The sequence below is a fragment of the Schistocerca americana genome, chromosome 1 (assembly GCF_021461395.2).
Source record: "Schistocerca americana isolate TAMUIC-IGC-003095 chromosome 1, iqSchAmer2.1, whole genome shotgun sequence".
In the NCBI taxonomy this organism is placed as follows: Eukaryota; Metazoa; Arthropoda; class Insecta; order Orthoptera; family Acrididae; genus Schistocerca; species Schistocerca americana.
Genome location: NC_060119.1, coordinates 847,496,715 through 847,513,659, shown reverse-complemented (window position 1 = coordinate 847,513,659; position 16,945 = coordinate 847,496,715). Strand labels below are relative to the sequence as shown.

The following is a 16,945-nucleotide window of genomic DNA, read 5'->3' as shown; positions in this document are numbered from 1 at the left end:
TCCAAAAACGAACAGTAATACTGTGCACTGACGGTTTGCCGTGGAGGAACGTAATGCGTTAGGATAACACCATCGCCGGCCGGAGAGGCCGGGCGGTTCTAGGCGCTACAGTCTTGAACCGCGCGATCGCTGCGGTCGCAGGTTCGAATCCTGCCTTGGGCATGGATGTTTGTGAGGTCCTTAAGTTAGTTAGGTTTAAGTAGTTCTAAGTTCTAGGGGACTGATGACCTCAGAAGTTAAGTCCCATAGTGCTCAAAGCCATTTTGATAACACCGTCACAGTCGTACACGAGAATCATCGTTAACTTTAGACTGCTCCATTCGCACCATCAACAGAGCAGGCTCTGATAACGGTATATTACGCCTTCCACATCGCTGGCAACGGGTTCTACACAACACTGGTGACTACATTGAATGACAGTAACAGGTGCAAACATGTAACTCTTTTGTATCGGCTGTGAATAAATAGTTGCCACTATTTAAGTTCCAACCCTCGTAATAACAATAATAGTGGTTAAGTAATGGTAAAAAAGATATATGTAATCTATCAGTAACAAATCTATACATAAAAAAGCAATGATGGAAATAAATGCTTCGAGTTGAATTAAAATTCAGATGGTACGATTCGATTTGCTGAAGATATTGCCTTTATCAGTAAAGATGAGGAAGAATTGCAGTACTTATTGAAGGGATCAGTCTAACAAGCACACACTATGGATTGAAAGAAACGAAGTAAAGCGAAAGTAAGCATCAGAAATGAAATTAATGAAAACTTTAACATCAGAATTGGGGACAGTGCTGCAGTTGTGTGAGTTTGACTTCGGTCAAAGAATGATGATGATGACGATGGTTTTTTGGGCGCTCAACACCGTGGTCAGAAGCTCCGTCCCAAATTATGATAAGATGATGATGAGTACAACACAGACACCCAGTCCCCGGGCGGAGAAAATCTCCGACCCTCGGCCAGAGAATTCTGCTACATGCAAAGCATGACTGATGGAGCAGGAAGGACATAAAAAGCAAACTAATACTAGCAAAAAGGGCATACCTTCAAAGAGAGGTCTACTAGTGTCAAACATGGGGTTTATTTTTGAGGAAGAAACCTCTGAGATTATACGTTTGGAGCACAGCATTGTATGGAAGTGTATCATGGACTGTGGGACACCCGGGAAAGAAGAGAATCGAAGCGTTTGAGATGTGATGCTACAGGAGAATACTGAAAATTTGACGGACTGATAAAGTAAGGAACGTGGTAGTTCTTAGCAGTATCGGCGAGGAAAGGGATAACGGAAAAGTTGGTAAGTAGGATAGACGGGTGCTGTGGTGTGGGAAGGCATAATGTTGCGATGGCGTACTGACCGCCAGTATAAAAGGAGGCGGGGAACATTGTGCTGTCAGCAGAGAAGCAATAACTGCACAATCTGTCGATCACAAGAACTCAGTAACTTCGAACGTGGACCAGTCATTGGAAGTAACCTGAGTCACAGATCCACCAGGAACAATTCAACCCTTCTAGAGCTGCCCAGGTCAACTGTTGGTGATGTGACTGTAAAACTCAAATGTGAAGGAACAAACACAGTTAGACCAATACCATGCAGGTTTGGGTTTGGCGAATGCCTAGAGAACGTTACCTGCCATCATCTGTAATGGCAACAATGAAGTACAGAGGAGATAGTGTTACGGTATGGGGGTGTTTTTCAAGATTTAGTGTTTTGTCACCTTAGAGTACTTAAGAGAATGCTAAATGTGGAAAGATTTGAACACATTTCACAGCATTGTATACACTAGAGAAATAGTTCCAAGACGATGACTGTATCATCATGACAACGCTCCCCGTCATGAAGCAGTATTTTTGAGGAAATAGTTTGTGGACAATGACATTCCTGAAATGGACTGGCCTGCCCAGAGTCTCGACCTGAACCACCTCGATGTCGACTTCGCTCGAGACTCCAGTGTCCTAAATTACCACCTACTCTGGTTTCGGCAATGACAAACACATTATTGAAAGTGTCCCCAGCAGAGTTCAAGCAGTCAGAAGGGTGAAGGATCGATACACCCCATATTAGAGTCCACCAATAGGTGTCCCAATACTTTTGATTAGATAGTGCACATACATAATACTTGCGACACTAAAAGCCAATGATTACTGTGGCATGTGTCGAGGAAACCGTAAGACAATATCGACTTGTTATTGTAGAAAGTATTACCGTTAGCTATGCCGGCAGGGCGATACAAGGAGAAACAGTACTGCAATGATTACATTCCTCACCTTCTGCGGAGGTATTTCGATGCCCATGTCTCCTCGCGCGATCATGATGCCGTCGGATTCTTCAATTATTTCGTCAACGTTGTCGATACCTTGTTGATTTTCTATCTTCGATATTATCATAATACGAGCTCCATCTTCACCAAGGACCTGTTCAGAAACCAAAAATATGAACAGAAATGTAAATGCTGCAAACCACAAAGTTCTCAGTGAATCATATACAGTGAAGCATTGACACATCAAAAGAAGAAATATTTACGTCGTACTAGCTGCGAACAGCAATTTTAGCAAGAAGCACCTTTAGTTCGGCGGAAATGGTAGGCAAGACTAGATACGTAAAAAGCATTTAGTTATGACTGTAATCTGCTTTTATCCTACTTAGAAATTACCAGTATCAGTTATGCAGTTACAGTCGAGTAATATCACCACAGGTAGTTATTATCTGTCAACCAGAGTAACCGCTGTAGGAGGCACAGACAGCAACTAGATGTAGATGGTAATGACTCAATAACCTGTTGACATTTTGTCATAGATTCGTGCCGCCAACACTACATCTCATAACTCCTGATCGATGCATGGCTGCAACTTCATTACCATAAACGCTGATGGACTCACAGATTCCCAGTTGCATCACAAACCTAGATACCACTGGAACATTTCAACGCCTCGACCTCGCTATGTCAACCATTATTTTTTAGTTTGTGACGTGTCGCGTTGCTGTGTTGAATTATTTATCCTTACCGATGAAGTATTTCAGCTGAGATGAATAGTTTTTCAGACAGTTTTCTTGCGAACAAGTAATCCCAGAGGCATACATGACAGTAAATTGCATAAACCAATCGCTATCAGTCTATAATCGACCAGCCACTATGATACAATGTTAGTTAGTCATGCCTCATCCATTCCGGCAACGTAAGCCCGGTTATTGTAGCCAATGAATGCAAATATAGTTCTCTTACTATTGTATAAATGAAATACGTATTAGAAAAGTATGGAATAAGAACATTTATTTTAAGCTGGCTTTGAATTAATAAGCTGATCTTACTTCGGCGAATTGTTAGTGTCAAGTTTAGTTCATTACGACAGCGGTCTGGTCCAAACCAAGGTACAGAGCAGCCTTTTGGCACTACACTACCAGTTTTGGGCTGCTCGGATCAATAGAACGCTCTACGTTATCATTTTCTAAATCATCATTAGGGGGCAATTAAAGAAAACATATCGTTTCTACATCAATACTCCGCACACAATGACGCCGTGTGGTGGACGATGCTTGTGGTACCACTATCTAATCCCTTCTTTCATGTTCCATTCACGAAAGAAGTGTGGGAATAGTTATTGTCGGTAAATTTCTATATTACTTCTAATTTCGCTAATTTTCTCGTTGGGGTCATTTGTCAGCTCCGTTTTTGGTCGAGAGTTGTGTGCGATTTTGACAGTGATACATTGCACAATCTTTTAACTAGTTTATCTGGTAATAGTTTACTCTAAAATCTTAGAAAATACACTGTATGTCGATTGCACCTCGCGTACTTTCGGTTTCGCAAGTGTACTAGTCATCATAACCCAGTCTACTCCTCTTCTTCTGCGCTGGATGACTTTTATGGATAAAAGTGTTTCCAGAGTTGAGTGAGAACAGGCAGGTATAATTCATAGTTGTGGCGAGTCCTTGAAATTTTCTGTAGAGTAACTGAAGGCTACAATTGGCCGTGATTGTGTTCGCGCCAAAAGGTGGTTCATAGAACGAACTTCAATCGTGTTACAGCGAACGCACTTTTACCATGGTACAGAGAACGTACTTGATCGCAGTACAGAGAACGAACAAGGATCACGACATAACCTTTAGTGGTGCACAGATTGAAGACTCTTCGTGGTATAAACATCGAATTTTGATCGTGGTACATAAACTTAGATCGCGCTGTAACACTGCAGCTTTAGCCAATAAACATATTATGGCATTTAAGTCTACATGGGCTCCTGTTGCTTCCATTATCGAAGTAACTGAGACGCCAATGCATGATCTTTGGCTTTGTACCGTTCCACTCCCGTGCCCGCATGTGAGACCTGGAGCGACAAACGCAGCCCCAGCCGACAGCTGCATCTTCTGCTCCATTTAGGAGCAGATCAAGCAGCACCTCGTCGGCAACACGCTCACTTGTGACAATAACAAGAGGTACACGCTCTGTATTGCAGAAAGGTGCTCAGAAAATGGAGGAGCAGCAGCTTCTGAGCACTGAATTTGGTACCCCAGAAGTGAAACCATCAGCCATAGATGAAATAGTTGGTGAAGTTTCCCAGGAATTGGGGGTTAAGAAATTGCCCCCGGCATGTGCACAAAAATTGAAACGCGGATTAATCATTTTCACTCTCTCCCAGTCACAACTGGAAGGGTAAGTGCAGGCAATAAATAATGAGAACGCTAGACTGCGTGCAAGTTTATAGGTACAGATTGGGGCCATAGCAGAACAGGAGATTGAGTCCTTGGATGCATTAAGACGAGCACGTCTAGAGGGACAGATTGACATCCTAAACAGGGAGAATAACAAACTCAAGGACCAGATCACAGTTATAGAGGTTAATAATACCCCAACGCGAGAAAAAAGTTTGAGAAGCTGCAAGAAGAGAACATTAGGTTAAGGTTAGAAAATGAACATCTCAAAAAGATAGAGAATAAACAGTCACCACTGACTTACGGTGCAGTAGCGGTCGTTCCAGCAGGAAAGGCAAGTTGTAATACTAACGCATAAGAGGCCAAGGCAAAACAGCATACAACTCTCTTCATTAACCAAAAACACAAATGAAGTGTTAAAACAAACTTACGACATGCATAGATCCAAGAAAGAAAACCTAAGGATAAGATCAATCAGCAAAACACAATCCTTTGTCATTGTGGAAACACAGACGCAAGAAGACTAAAAGATTTTGAGAGAAAAGTCGCAACATTTCAGAAATTAAGTGTGAAACCATAAAAAAGAGAAGACCTCTTGTGGCAATCTATAGGTGCCAACAACTTACAAGGATGATGAAAGGTTGATAAGTTTCTCAACGAACTATATGAGTTAAATTTACCAGGCCACGAAATACAGGTTTTGTAAATAACATTGTAGAGGTAAGTCCCAGAGTAAGAAATCAGTTATTGAGCCAAAACAAAGTATTTGTAAGTTTCCATCCTCTAGGAGCCAAAGATTACAATGTTGTTGCAAAATGTTTTAAGTGTTGCGATCTGGGCCAAGCTGTGAAGGGTTACAGAGAGCCTCAAATTATTTGTGGAATATGTCGTGAAGAAGGATATAAAAAACCATAATGCCCGGGACCGGTGTATAAAGTAGGATGCATCAACACCATCAAGTATGCAGACGACCTGGTAGTGCTCGCCAAAAATCAGAGACAGCTGCAACACATGATGAACAATTTGGTGGAAACGGGAAGAAAATACGGCATGGGAATCAACATCGAAAAATCAAAAGTGATGCGCGTATCTAAACGTGAGAAACACTTGAAGATTACTGGTGACAATCGGGAACTGGAACATGTGAATCAGTTCAAGTACCTGGGAAGTTTTATCACAAAGGATGCCACTGCACCATCGAAATACGAGCAAAAATTGCCATGGCCAGAGCTGCTTTCAACAAGAAGAGGACTCTGCTGACCAGCAAGTTGAGTTTGGCATTGAGGAAAAAACTTATAAAGTGCTACATTTGGAGCATCGCACTGTATGGAGCAGAGACATGGACCATGAGAAAGAAGGAGAAAAAATATTTAGAGAGCTTTGATATGTGGTACTGGAGGAGAATGGAAAAGTTCAAGTGGACAGATCGCATACAAAATGACGATATACTGCGAAGAGTAGGAGAGAAGAGAACTACTCTGCGTACAATTCTTCAGAGAAAGGCCAATTGGATTGGACATGTACTTACACACGAGGGACTCATACATAATGTCATCGAAGGGAAACTCAGAAGAAACGCAGGACGAGAAAGAAGAAGAATTCAACATCTGGACGACATGAAAGATGGAAGGAGATACAACAGACTGAAGGAAGCTGAAGACAGGGAACAGTAGAATCAGAAATTCTCCGTACGAAGACGTGGACCTGCCACTAGGCAGAATACTACATAATAATAATAATCCCGTGTAACATAACAGGCAAGACCTGCACCAAAGGATGAACGACTGAGTGTGTAACTTACAAACTCTTGTACAGCAGACAAATTGAGAAGACTGACTGTGGCCTCACATTGTAATACGAATTCCAGTCAACACACGAAGTACGTTCTAAACACAGAATCGGACATTTTTACACTGAGGATGAAAAACCGATCTGCATGCACAAGAAGTACAAGCTGGCACCGCGCCGTAAAATGGCGACGGTAGCATGGTTTATTGCAGCGGGACACATTAACCAGTAAAAATGAAATAACATGATTAATATACACGCAGGCCATATCTTGATAATACAAATTATCTGGATCAGAACTGTAATGTAGATAGGGTAGATCCGATAGTTGCACTACGCTAAAACGTGAACTCTTATTATGGACTAGATTTCAGACTGCACTAATTTAAAAAGTTGAAGAATAGGAATATGAAATAATTGAGAGACAAACTCAAAACATCTCACACACACACGCTGTTCACTCACATAATGAATAGCGTCAAAATGCATTTCGCAACAACATCTACGAGACGCAACAAAGTATAAAACAGTCAATTATACCTCGGACAGATCCCGAACATGCAGACAGATATGACACAACAAAATGTAAACAGTACATAAAACCTGTTAAGTTTGTCTCAGGACGATACTGCAGCCCAGGGGAAACCAGTTCTGCCATCAATGAGAGGCCATCACATCCACCCATAGTAATGCCCATGAAACAGAGCAACACCTACTGTGTATCGTGTAAAGAAAGTAAAAACTATGTAGCAAGTTATTTTGTAGGGATACCACCACTGATCTCAAATAATGTGGCATGTGAAGAACGTGGGAAACCTCCACAATCCCCAAAAATGTGGCAACTGATGGAGTAGGGGTACCACCACCATTTCCCAAGGAGGTGCCGAGTGATGAAATAAAAACAATCCCAATACCACCCATTGATATGCCGTGTGATGAAGTAGTGACAATTGCATCAATCACTAATAATGAAAACATAAAGATGGCAAACCCGCTGTAGGTAGTGACAAGATCAGCAAGGTACGCAAGCTAATAACAAAATGTAAAGCCATAAAACAAAGTGGGGAAGCAAAGTTAACTCTCATAATAACGAATGTAAGAAAGATATACAGGTGGAGGTGCATAAAAAAGCGGTGAACGACATTAAGGACGAACAATTATGTAGTCATAAGCAGAAAGTAACTAATTGCATTAAGTCTGAACCGAAAAACACACTGGATGAACAAGTACATAATCATAATTAAGAACCAGCAAACTGCAGAGCGTTTGAACTGAACTTCAGGATCAGCACCCTCGAGCAAAGGGATGTCCTGCAGGCTACACAAACATTAGTTATGCGACTAGCACATGAGAAGGGTTATTCCATTTGCTTCAACAACCGAGCAGATGAATAGGGTAATCCTTCGGACGGAAAACTTACCCACTGATGGGAATGAGCTTCTTAATCTCTGAGTTAGTTCTATAGGCGGCGTTCAAAAAGTCTCAACATTAAGAAAATGTATGAAGACCTTGTCAGAGCTCACGAGAGTGTGCACTTCGACCCAGAGGAACCGGGCGGGAAGTGCTACGTGTACACAAGGCAGCCGTCAAGATTTTGCAGCTCAGTGCTATGAGGAGTAGAATTGTAAGTGCGGAACTCCGCAGGATGGCCCAAGAGTTTATCGTTGATGTCATGTTCATTCAAGAACCATACAGCATAAATGGGAAATTAATATGTTTGCCCCCCCCGAACAGCTCAGATAATATGAAATGTAGGCGCTATCGCTGCTATAGTGATAATGGACCGCGAGTCCCAGGCTAAAAAAAAATAACACAGTTGTGCAACCAACATATTGTAATATATTATAATCAAGAGTCCAGACAAATCGGTAATAGCGTCATTACATGCCCAGAACTCCCATATAATTCAAACATACACAGACACGATTCGGATGATAGCACTTTACTCGAGAGGGAAGAAGGTGATCATTACAGCCGACATCAATGCTAGATCCATCTCGTGGCATTGTGATCGGGTTGATGACCAAAATCAGTTCATCAGCGACGTCCTAAGTGCGATCAACCTGTACATTATCAACAAAGAAGGACAACCACGTATATATATAGTACATACTGGTGGCAGTAACAATATAGACATTCACTATGTGACCGAAAGTATCCGGACACCCCCAAAAACATACGTTTTTCATATTAGGTGCATTGCGCTGCCACTTACTGCCAGGTACTCCATATCAGCCACCTCAGTAGTCATTAGACATCGTGAGAGAGCGGAATGGGGCGCTCCGCGGAACTCGCGGACTTCGAACGTGGTCACGTGATTGGATTTCACTTGGGTCATACGTCTGCACACGAGACTTCCACACTCCTAAACATCACCACGTCCACTGTTTCCGTTGTGATAGTGAAGTGGAAAAGTGAAGGGACACGTACAGCGCAAAAGCGTACAGGCCGACCTCGTCTGTTTACAGACAGAGACCGACGACAGTTGAAGAGGGCCGTAATGTGTAATAGGCAGACATCTTTCCAGACCATCACACAGAAATTCCAAACTGCATCAGGATCCACTGCAAGTACTATGACAGTTAGGTGGGAGGTGAGAAAACTTGGATTTCATGGTCGAGCGGCTGCTCGTAAGCCACACATCACGCCAGTATATGTCAAACGACGCCTCGCTTGGTATAAGCAGTGTAAACATTGGACGATTGAACAGAGGAAAAACGTTGTGTGGAGTGACGAATCACGGTACACAATGTGGCGATCCGATGGCAGGGTGTGGGTATAGCGAATGCCCAGTGAATGTCATCTGCCAGCGTATGTAATGCCAACACTAAAATTCGGAAGCAGTGGTGTTACCGTGTGGTGGTGTTTTTCATGGAGGGGGCTTGCACTCCTTGTTGTTTTGCTTGGCACTATCACAGAACAGGCCTACGTTGATGTTTTAAGCACCTTCTTGAAGAGCAATTCGGGGACTACGATTGCATCTTTCAACACGATCGAGCACTTGTTCATAATGCGCGGCCTGTGGCGGAGTGGTTACACAATAAGATACCTGCAATGGAGTGGCCTGCACAGAGTCCTGAGCTGAATCCTACAGAACACCTTTGGGATGTTTTGGAACGCCGACTTCGTGCCAAGGCTCACCAACCGACATCGACACCTCTCCTTAGTGCAGCACTCCGAGAAGAATGGGCTGCCACTGCCCAAGAAACCTTTCAGCACCTGATTGAACGTATGCCTGCGAGGAGTGAAAGCAGCCATCAAGGCTAATGGTGGGCCAACACCATATTGAATTACCGATGGAGGGTGCCACGAACTTGTAAGTCATTTTCAGCCAGGTGTCCGGATACTTTTGATAACATAGCCTAACTATAGTTAACCATATAGCTATAAATATAGAAATAGATTGGCGTGTGTGTTTGAATGTAGCGACAAGTGAACGTAGTACACTCATCATTGACACAAAGACCACAGCAAATCATACAGCATCATCAAATAAATATATGTTGCAGGGAAAATTGGGTGGGGGTTCAAAACTATGTAAGAGATAAACTTAGATGAAAGTGTAGACCTAAGGCCATATAGACTTTAGCAAATATTACAAACTGTCCAACGAAAATACATACCGATTTTCACTAACCGGCGTAGGAAAGATGCTCCCTGGAGCTCTCTAGAGTAAGACCGGATATCAGACGCAAGAGAAGGCTCTACCACAAGGCAACCACCACGCGAGACAGACAGATTCGACTACAAGAATACAAGGACGCGAAGACTACATTGAAAACGGTATTAATCACGATTAGACAAGAACTTTGCGAACACTACAACACATCTACAACAGAACACTTGGGGAATATCATACAAACTTTCAACTGAGAAAATTAAGTACCTTCTTGTACTGGCTACACTGGAAATGGAAATGAGCGTTTGGCGTCATTGGCCGGGAGGCCCCTCGCGGGGCAGGTCCGGCCGCCATATCGCAGGTCTTATTGCATTCGGCGCCACATTGGGCGACCTGCACGCCGGATGGGGATGAAATGATGATGAACACAACACAACACCCAGTCCCTGAGCGGAGAAAATCTCCGACCCAGCCGGGAATCGAACCCGGGCCCAGAGGACGGCAATCCGTCACGCTGACCACTCAGCTACTGGGGCGGACGCTGGCTACACTAAGGCAAGATGACGGAATTATGACACGGGAAGGGAGACAAACAGCATAATATCTGCTCGACAAACGTCTGCCCAATGACGATCCACGAACAGATACCCAAGCACACAGACAGACCTTAGGGAGACAATGTTTAGGGATAACACTACAGAACGTCACCGGCCCGTTGGCGTGAGAGGAGGTTGCGTTAGCAATTTCTGGCTTGATAAACAAGAAAGCACCAGAACCAGACCATATACAATCAGAAACATTGCGCCCGGTCTCTCCGCAGATAACCCCATATTTAAAAAATCTAATAAGTGATACCCTGAAAGTGAAACGGATGCCTCTAGTCTACCAAACAGCCAACACAGTAATTATCAAAAAAGCCGCAGATAGGGATCCAACAGAACCAAAATCGTTCCGTCCAATTTGCTTGTTAAATACATTGGCTAAGATCCATGAGAGGCTTCCACGTAACTGCCTCCAAGCTCACAGGGAACTCCATGGCCTTAGTCAGCCAGTTTGGCTTTAGACCGGGAAAAATCTACTGATGACACGATTAATCGGGCTTATCAAATTGTTGAATAGACATTTCAGAAGTACGCAGTTGCGATTCTTATTGACCTTGCTGGCGCCTTTGACAATCTTCGGTGGCCAGCAATGTCTGAACGATTTCGACAACTACAGGTACGCGAACCCCTGCACAATAGTCTTAGAGACTGTTGTAGGAACAGAGCGGCTGGGTGACAAGAGGGCAACCGTAAGGTTGTAAAAAGGATTACCAAAGGATGTCCACAAGGCTCTATCTGCGGACCTATTTTCTGGGATATCACAATTGAACGCTCTGGAATTTAATCGGTGGAGATGAACGTTCACACGGGATCGTTGCGTATGCTGGCTACCTGTTAGATGTGATATCACCCAAAACATGACCAATGTTGGAAAACAAGTCCAGTGGTATACTACACGCAATACAACAACAGTACAACCAAAACAAGTTATCCATAGCTGCACAAAAAACAGCGAACCCAATGTTTAAGAGATTACTACAAAGATACCCGGCAATTAAAATTAACAACACAAACACAAAACTAGATATCTTTGGGTACACATTGACGAAGGACGTAGCTTCAGTGAACACATGCGACTAATCACAAACAAAGCCGAAAGCATACTTCGCAAATAACGACACTAAATTCGACACGATGCAGACTACCGCTCACATACATAAGAATGTACCACTGTGCGCTTTTCGAGCCCGTATTGAGCTTTGCAGCTAGTACGTGGGCACATAAACTCGCTCTCGTCATGAACATTATCACTGTTAGGCGGGGGCGGAGGAGTGTGCTCCTTAGACTATCAGGGGCGTTCGGTATCACAAGTTGATTCATTGTATGTGGTACTTGGAATACACCCGATCGATATAACCGCTTGATATCGGGCTGCAGTATATTGGCTGAAGATGGGTAAACCTGAGAGAGTATTGCAGATCAGTGTGTGTGTGGTTTGGGAACTTATGGGCGCCCAACGACGAGGTTATCAGCGCCCTGACATCGATGAAACAAACTCATGTGAATAAGAACGAAAACTGTCGTACACGCATGCACACGAAACGACAACATAATGACTATCGCACAGGCACTCTCCCATGCATTAAAACCAATGTTGAGGACAGATAGCTAATCAAAGAGGGAAAACAAACCACAAAAGAGCTAAAAGAACAGCACAGGGAAATGAGACTGGCTGACCACTTACTGAAAAATTTTGGTGCGCCAGCTACTCCGTTGACACATTAAAAATATCTCCCCACAATCTTGTTAAAATGTGGGACAATTCACAGAACTTTAAAACCCGAACCACATTCGTTTGAGTATTGCATAAAATAGATTGTAGATCCGCCGGCAAATTCACTGAAGTCCGCTGGTCAGCAAATAAAGTGCAGTCCAATAAAATGTGGTGCACCGTGATCTGCACGCCACAAGCAGCACACATCAGAGGGTCCTCTCGCCGTAGTAAAAATCCATCCGTCATAGGGCTGTGGCCGATGCGAAGACGAGTAATGATGACCTCGTCCCGTCGACGTGGCTGGAAGGAAGTACGCCACGGCCGAGTTGTGGGCTTGATCACACGGAGCTTGTTGTCGGTCACTTCTAGCCACTTATGTTCCCAACGACACAGGACTTTATACCTCAACAGCGAGGTGAGGGCATGCAGTGGGACAGCAAACTGAAAGACCTGACGGTCACGACAAGCCTCCTTGGCTGCTCGATCAGCCCTTTAATTCCCCAGAATTCCCGCGTACCCTGGTACCCAGCAGAAAGACATCTGCTTCCCCAGTCGCTGTAGTTAGAGGAGGGCGTCGTGGATAGTCTTGGTTCCTTTATCTGCTGGGTACAAACGCTGAAGAGAGTAAAGGGCTCTCAAAGAATCTAAACAGACGAGAAATCTAATACTGTGAGAAAGTCTCATCTGCTCCAGTGCCGGCAAGATGGCATATAGTTCTGCGTCAAAGATGGTAAATTCGGGAGGCAGTCTGACCTTGAGGACACGATCCGGAAAGACGACAGAGCAACCAACAGAGTCACCCTGCTTAGATCCATCCGTAAAAACAGCTACATGGTCATGGCGCTCAGATAAAACGGCAGAAAAGGCCCGATTAAAAACGGAAGCAGGAGTGCTATCTCTCCTGTACCGCACCAAATCTAAAATCACTCTGGGCCTCTCCAGTAGCTAGGGTGGCAGGCGGTTAAAATCCTGGATTTGGGGTCGTACAGACTCCACACCGAGCGACTCTTGCACACTTTGCACACGGATCACAAACGTCAACGTAGGACGGTGGGAAAAAAGGCGGTCCAGAGGCGGATGAGCAACAATATGGTATTGCAGATCACTGGGCAGCACGCAGAAGACAGGCGCCAACTAAAAAATTGGCGGGTGGACACTTGGCAGAAAGTTTGGGACGACATTGATTAAGGTCGTCGAGTCTATTCATTTTACGGTTGTGCCATGTCAACCTCAGACGAGGCATGGTTCATTTTGTGACTGAACATGGCCCTTATCTCACGCACTTGCGACGCATGTCGGTTTCAGAAACCAATCGTTGCACATGCGGGGGAAATTGATACCCCAGAACACTTTCTTTTGAAATGCATTAGATGCAGGCAGTTGCGTAATAACGTAGAACGTAGAACGGAAACAACACTATATGATGCGCTGAGGAACCCAGATACTTAGACATAGTTGAACGCAATCGCCAACAACATCTGAAAAGCAGAACATGACCTATACGAACAAAATCATCAATACAGAAGGCGCAAAAGACGAAGACAGGCCGACACAGATAGCACGAGTAGCTCCAGTACTGACGATGATACGAGTGACAGTAACAACACTGACATAGCGTAGACACACAAAATATACGTAACATAAAACAAGTGAAACGTGCACGACTACTCACGTGGACGTTAATGAAGGACTGCAATTTATATCTGATTATGAATGAGTCTAATTAAATGTGGGAGTAATTAGAATAGTCCACGGTTAGATATTGTTCTAGAACCAAGGTTAAATCTGTAACCAACACTGTTAAGTAGTTACATAAATGAATACATCAATGTAAATGTAATAATATGAATGTGATACACATTTAATATAAAGTAAGCAAGCAAAATCAAAGAGTGTAAATACACAACGCAATTATACAAAATTAATTGGTCCACTGCTGAAAATAGTCTAGTTGTATTCTACAAAACACTATTTACAAGATTAATAATACGTTAGTAATGGCTTTTTATATTTCTACATCTACGTAGGAACAGTGTATAGTTAATTAGGTTACACTGATCCAGGATACTGCTCAAAGCCAAGCAGAATTTTTTAAATAAATTACTTAGTGGTAGTAGTTGTTATGTAACCTAACAAACATCAATTCACACAGAAGTCTAAGAAACAACAGTAATATAGATTAGATCCGCATGGACTGAACAAACCGATTTTTCCCGAAGAGGAATGTTCATGCGAACAATACTAAAATGGGACGCTGGACTTGAAGTTCAATACCAAGACCCAAGTGGTGTTGGTGAAGGGATATCTATATCTACTATTTCCTGTCTTCCTTTATTCTCTTCTTAAATTATAACATAAATTTATAGTTTCCTACTTCAAAATTTCTGTATTTTTCTTTAAAAAATAAATGTAATTGCTGCATGTAAATAAGGGGTAACAGCAAAGTGTAGACAAAAGAACTCCACACAGCCCCACCTCCACATGGTGCAGCATGGACAATAGTGCCCGTGGCCTCAACTGAGTAGCACAATTTTGCTGCGTGGTGGTGGCCATGGATACTGGCTATGAGGTCTGTGTGGAGCACTACGGCCTGCATAAAGTAATAAGATGGCAGGCTCTAGTAGTCATAATGCAGCTTAAAATGATGCAGTCACGAAGAACAAGTTCTTTCTCCGCTCCCTCAAGTTGGCACTACAATTGAATATCCAACCTGAGAGTTCGGAAGACACCTCCCTTCCCACCACAAAGAAGTAGCGATGGAGACCAGCACACCCTCCCCCGTGCACTCCACCTAGGCCATAAAACTGGCCAAGATACACTCTCCGGCCCACCCTTACATAATCTCTCCTCTCGTCTGCCGGGTGTTGATCGTTCGTGAAGATTGGCGCAGAAGTCTGCGGCCATCTTAGCTTGTGTATAGGATGCTCTGACCTCCATTACCTTGGTGTCAGACGTGCAGAGTTTAATAGTGGTAGCAATTCGGTCACGTCGAGATAAGATGTACTCGACTCCTGCTGCGAGACAACTGTAAACAGCACTCCGAGGCAATTCTGGTAAGCTTACCGCACACGCCGGCCTTTGCAACGAGTCTTGATTACTCTCACGGCCATCCAGTGTCTCCCTCCTTTTCTTTTGTCCTGTTAGGATTTTTGGCGTACTAGAACGAACTTTTTCATTAATTACCTGTGTTCTTCTTTGTATAAACTCTTTCTCTCTTGGAGAAGAGGCTATCGTCACTGATAATCCGATATTGTGGGTTGCTGGTTTTTCCGCACTGTACAAGCTGCCTTACATTTCTTTTTTCTGATTGAGTCAATATATTTTCTGTAACCTTCCCCCGGTCCATAATTCTTCACTTTTCAAACACTCCCCGTCTAACACGCCTGCTATAGGGTCCGATCTCCGAAGCTGTCACGGCCAACGAGACCAGAACTTCTTTCGAAGTAAACAAATACTTATATGAAGACAGAGGCAGGAAGTAACGGTTATAACAGGAAGTCCGACTATCATCTTCATTCATACACCACTAACTTGGTTACACCACTTCTTTTAACGTAATTTTCACTTGAGGTTACTGAGTCGATCATACTTCCTTTTGATTTATTAACCGTCACAAGAGCTACAGATCTGGTGACGATTCGAAAAACAACTTACAGTACTATAGATCAAAAATTGCACAATGACAGGAAGAAATGCCGGACGATTGTGTCGGCCACGTAGGAAACAACAGTGGCAAAATAATGAGTCAACTTCGAAACAGATTAAAACTGTGAGCCGGATCAGGACGTGAGCCTTCCGGCGCGACTCATGACTTGCACTCATAGATTTATTTCCGTCCTACGTAGTTTACCCAACATCACTAAAGCTCTCCTGTATGCCTTGCACAACTAGCACTCCCAGAAGAAAGGCTGTTGCAGAAAACTGGCTTAGCCCAGTGGTCGGCAACCTTCTGAAAGTAAGGATCGTATAGTGGCAAAATGAAATAGAGGCGGGTCACATTTCTTAAAAATCTTGTGTAACTCTAATTATACGATCATATTACAAATGCAAAAGCACAGATATTTACTTTTACATTTTATTTATCATCATTTAATTAATAAGTAGGAACAATGACAAAAAGGAAATGAGACAAAAAAAAAACAAAGCAAGTGACAGCTACAAAATTATTACACATGCGAGTCCAATCAAAATTTAAAGTGGTTCTGAGACTATATTTGACTGGCTGTTTGTCGGGTGTTTGCTTTTGTTTCTGTCGTAGAAATACGCAATAGCTCTCAAATTCTAATCTGTGGAACAAGGACAATATTTATTTTTTCTGTAATTGAGAATTAAAAAATTTGCTCACGTAAGCAAGTGCTGCCAAAAACTGTGATTATTTGCTGAGCAGACCATCTCAGTTCTTCCAGTTAGATGGCCAACTACCATCAAATTTAACAAGATTATTGATTTCATAGAAATATTTTCTAGTGTGTCATTAGACTGAAGGTCAGTAACACAGATTTTTAAATTACTCGGTACATCATCAATAGCACATGCAAAAGGGTTTGCAAAAATCTGCAATTCACCAGAAA

General features: G+C 43.1%; 1 protein-coding gene across 1 annotated transcript in view; it reads right to left on the bottom strand.

Moving 5' to 3' along the window:
- The window catches only part of LOC124594581 (pyruvate kinase-like), a 96,292-nt gene that overhangs the window by 37,660 nt on the left and 41,687 nt on the right, over nt 1-16,945 (bottom strand). The window contains exon 4 of the mRNA XM_047132955.1: nt 2,269-2,415. Within this exon, the coding sequence (XP_046988911.1) occupies nt 2,269-2,415 (147 nt within the window). The remainder of the gene's footprint in view (nt 1-2,268; nt 2,416-16,945) is intronic.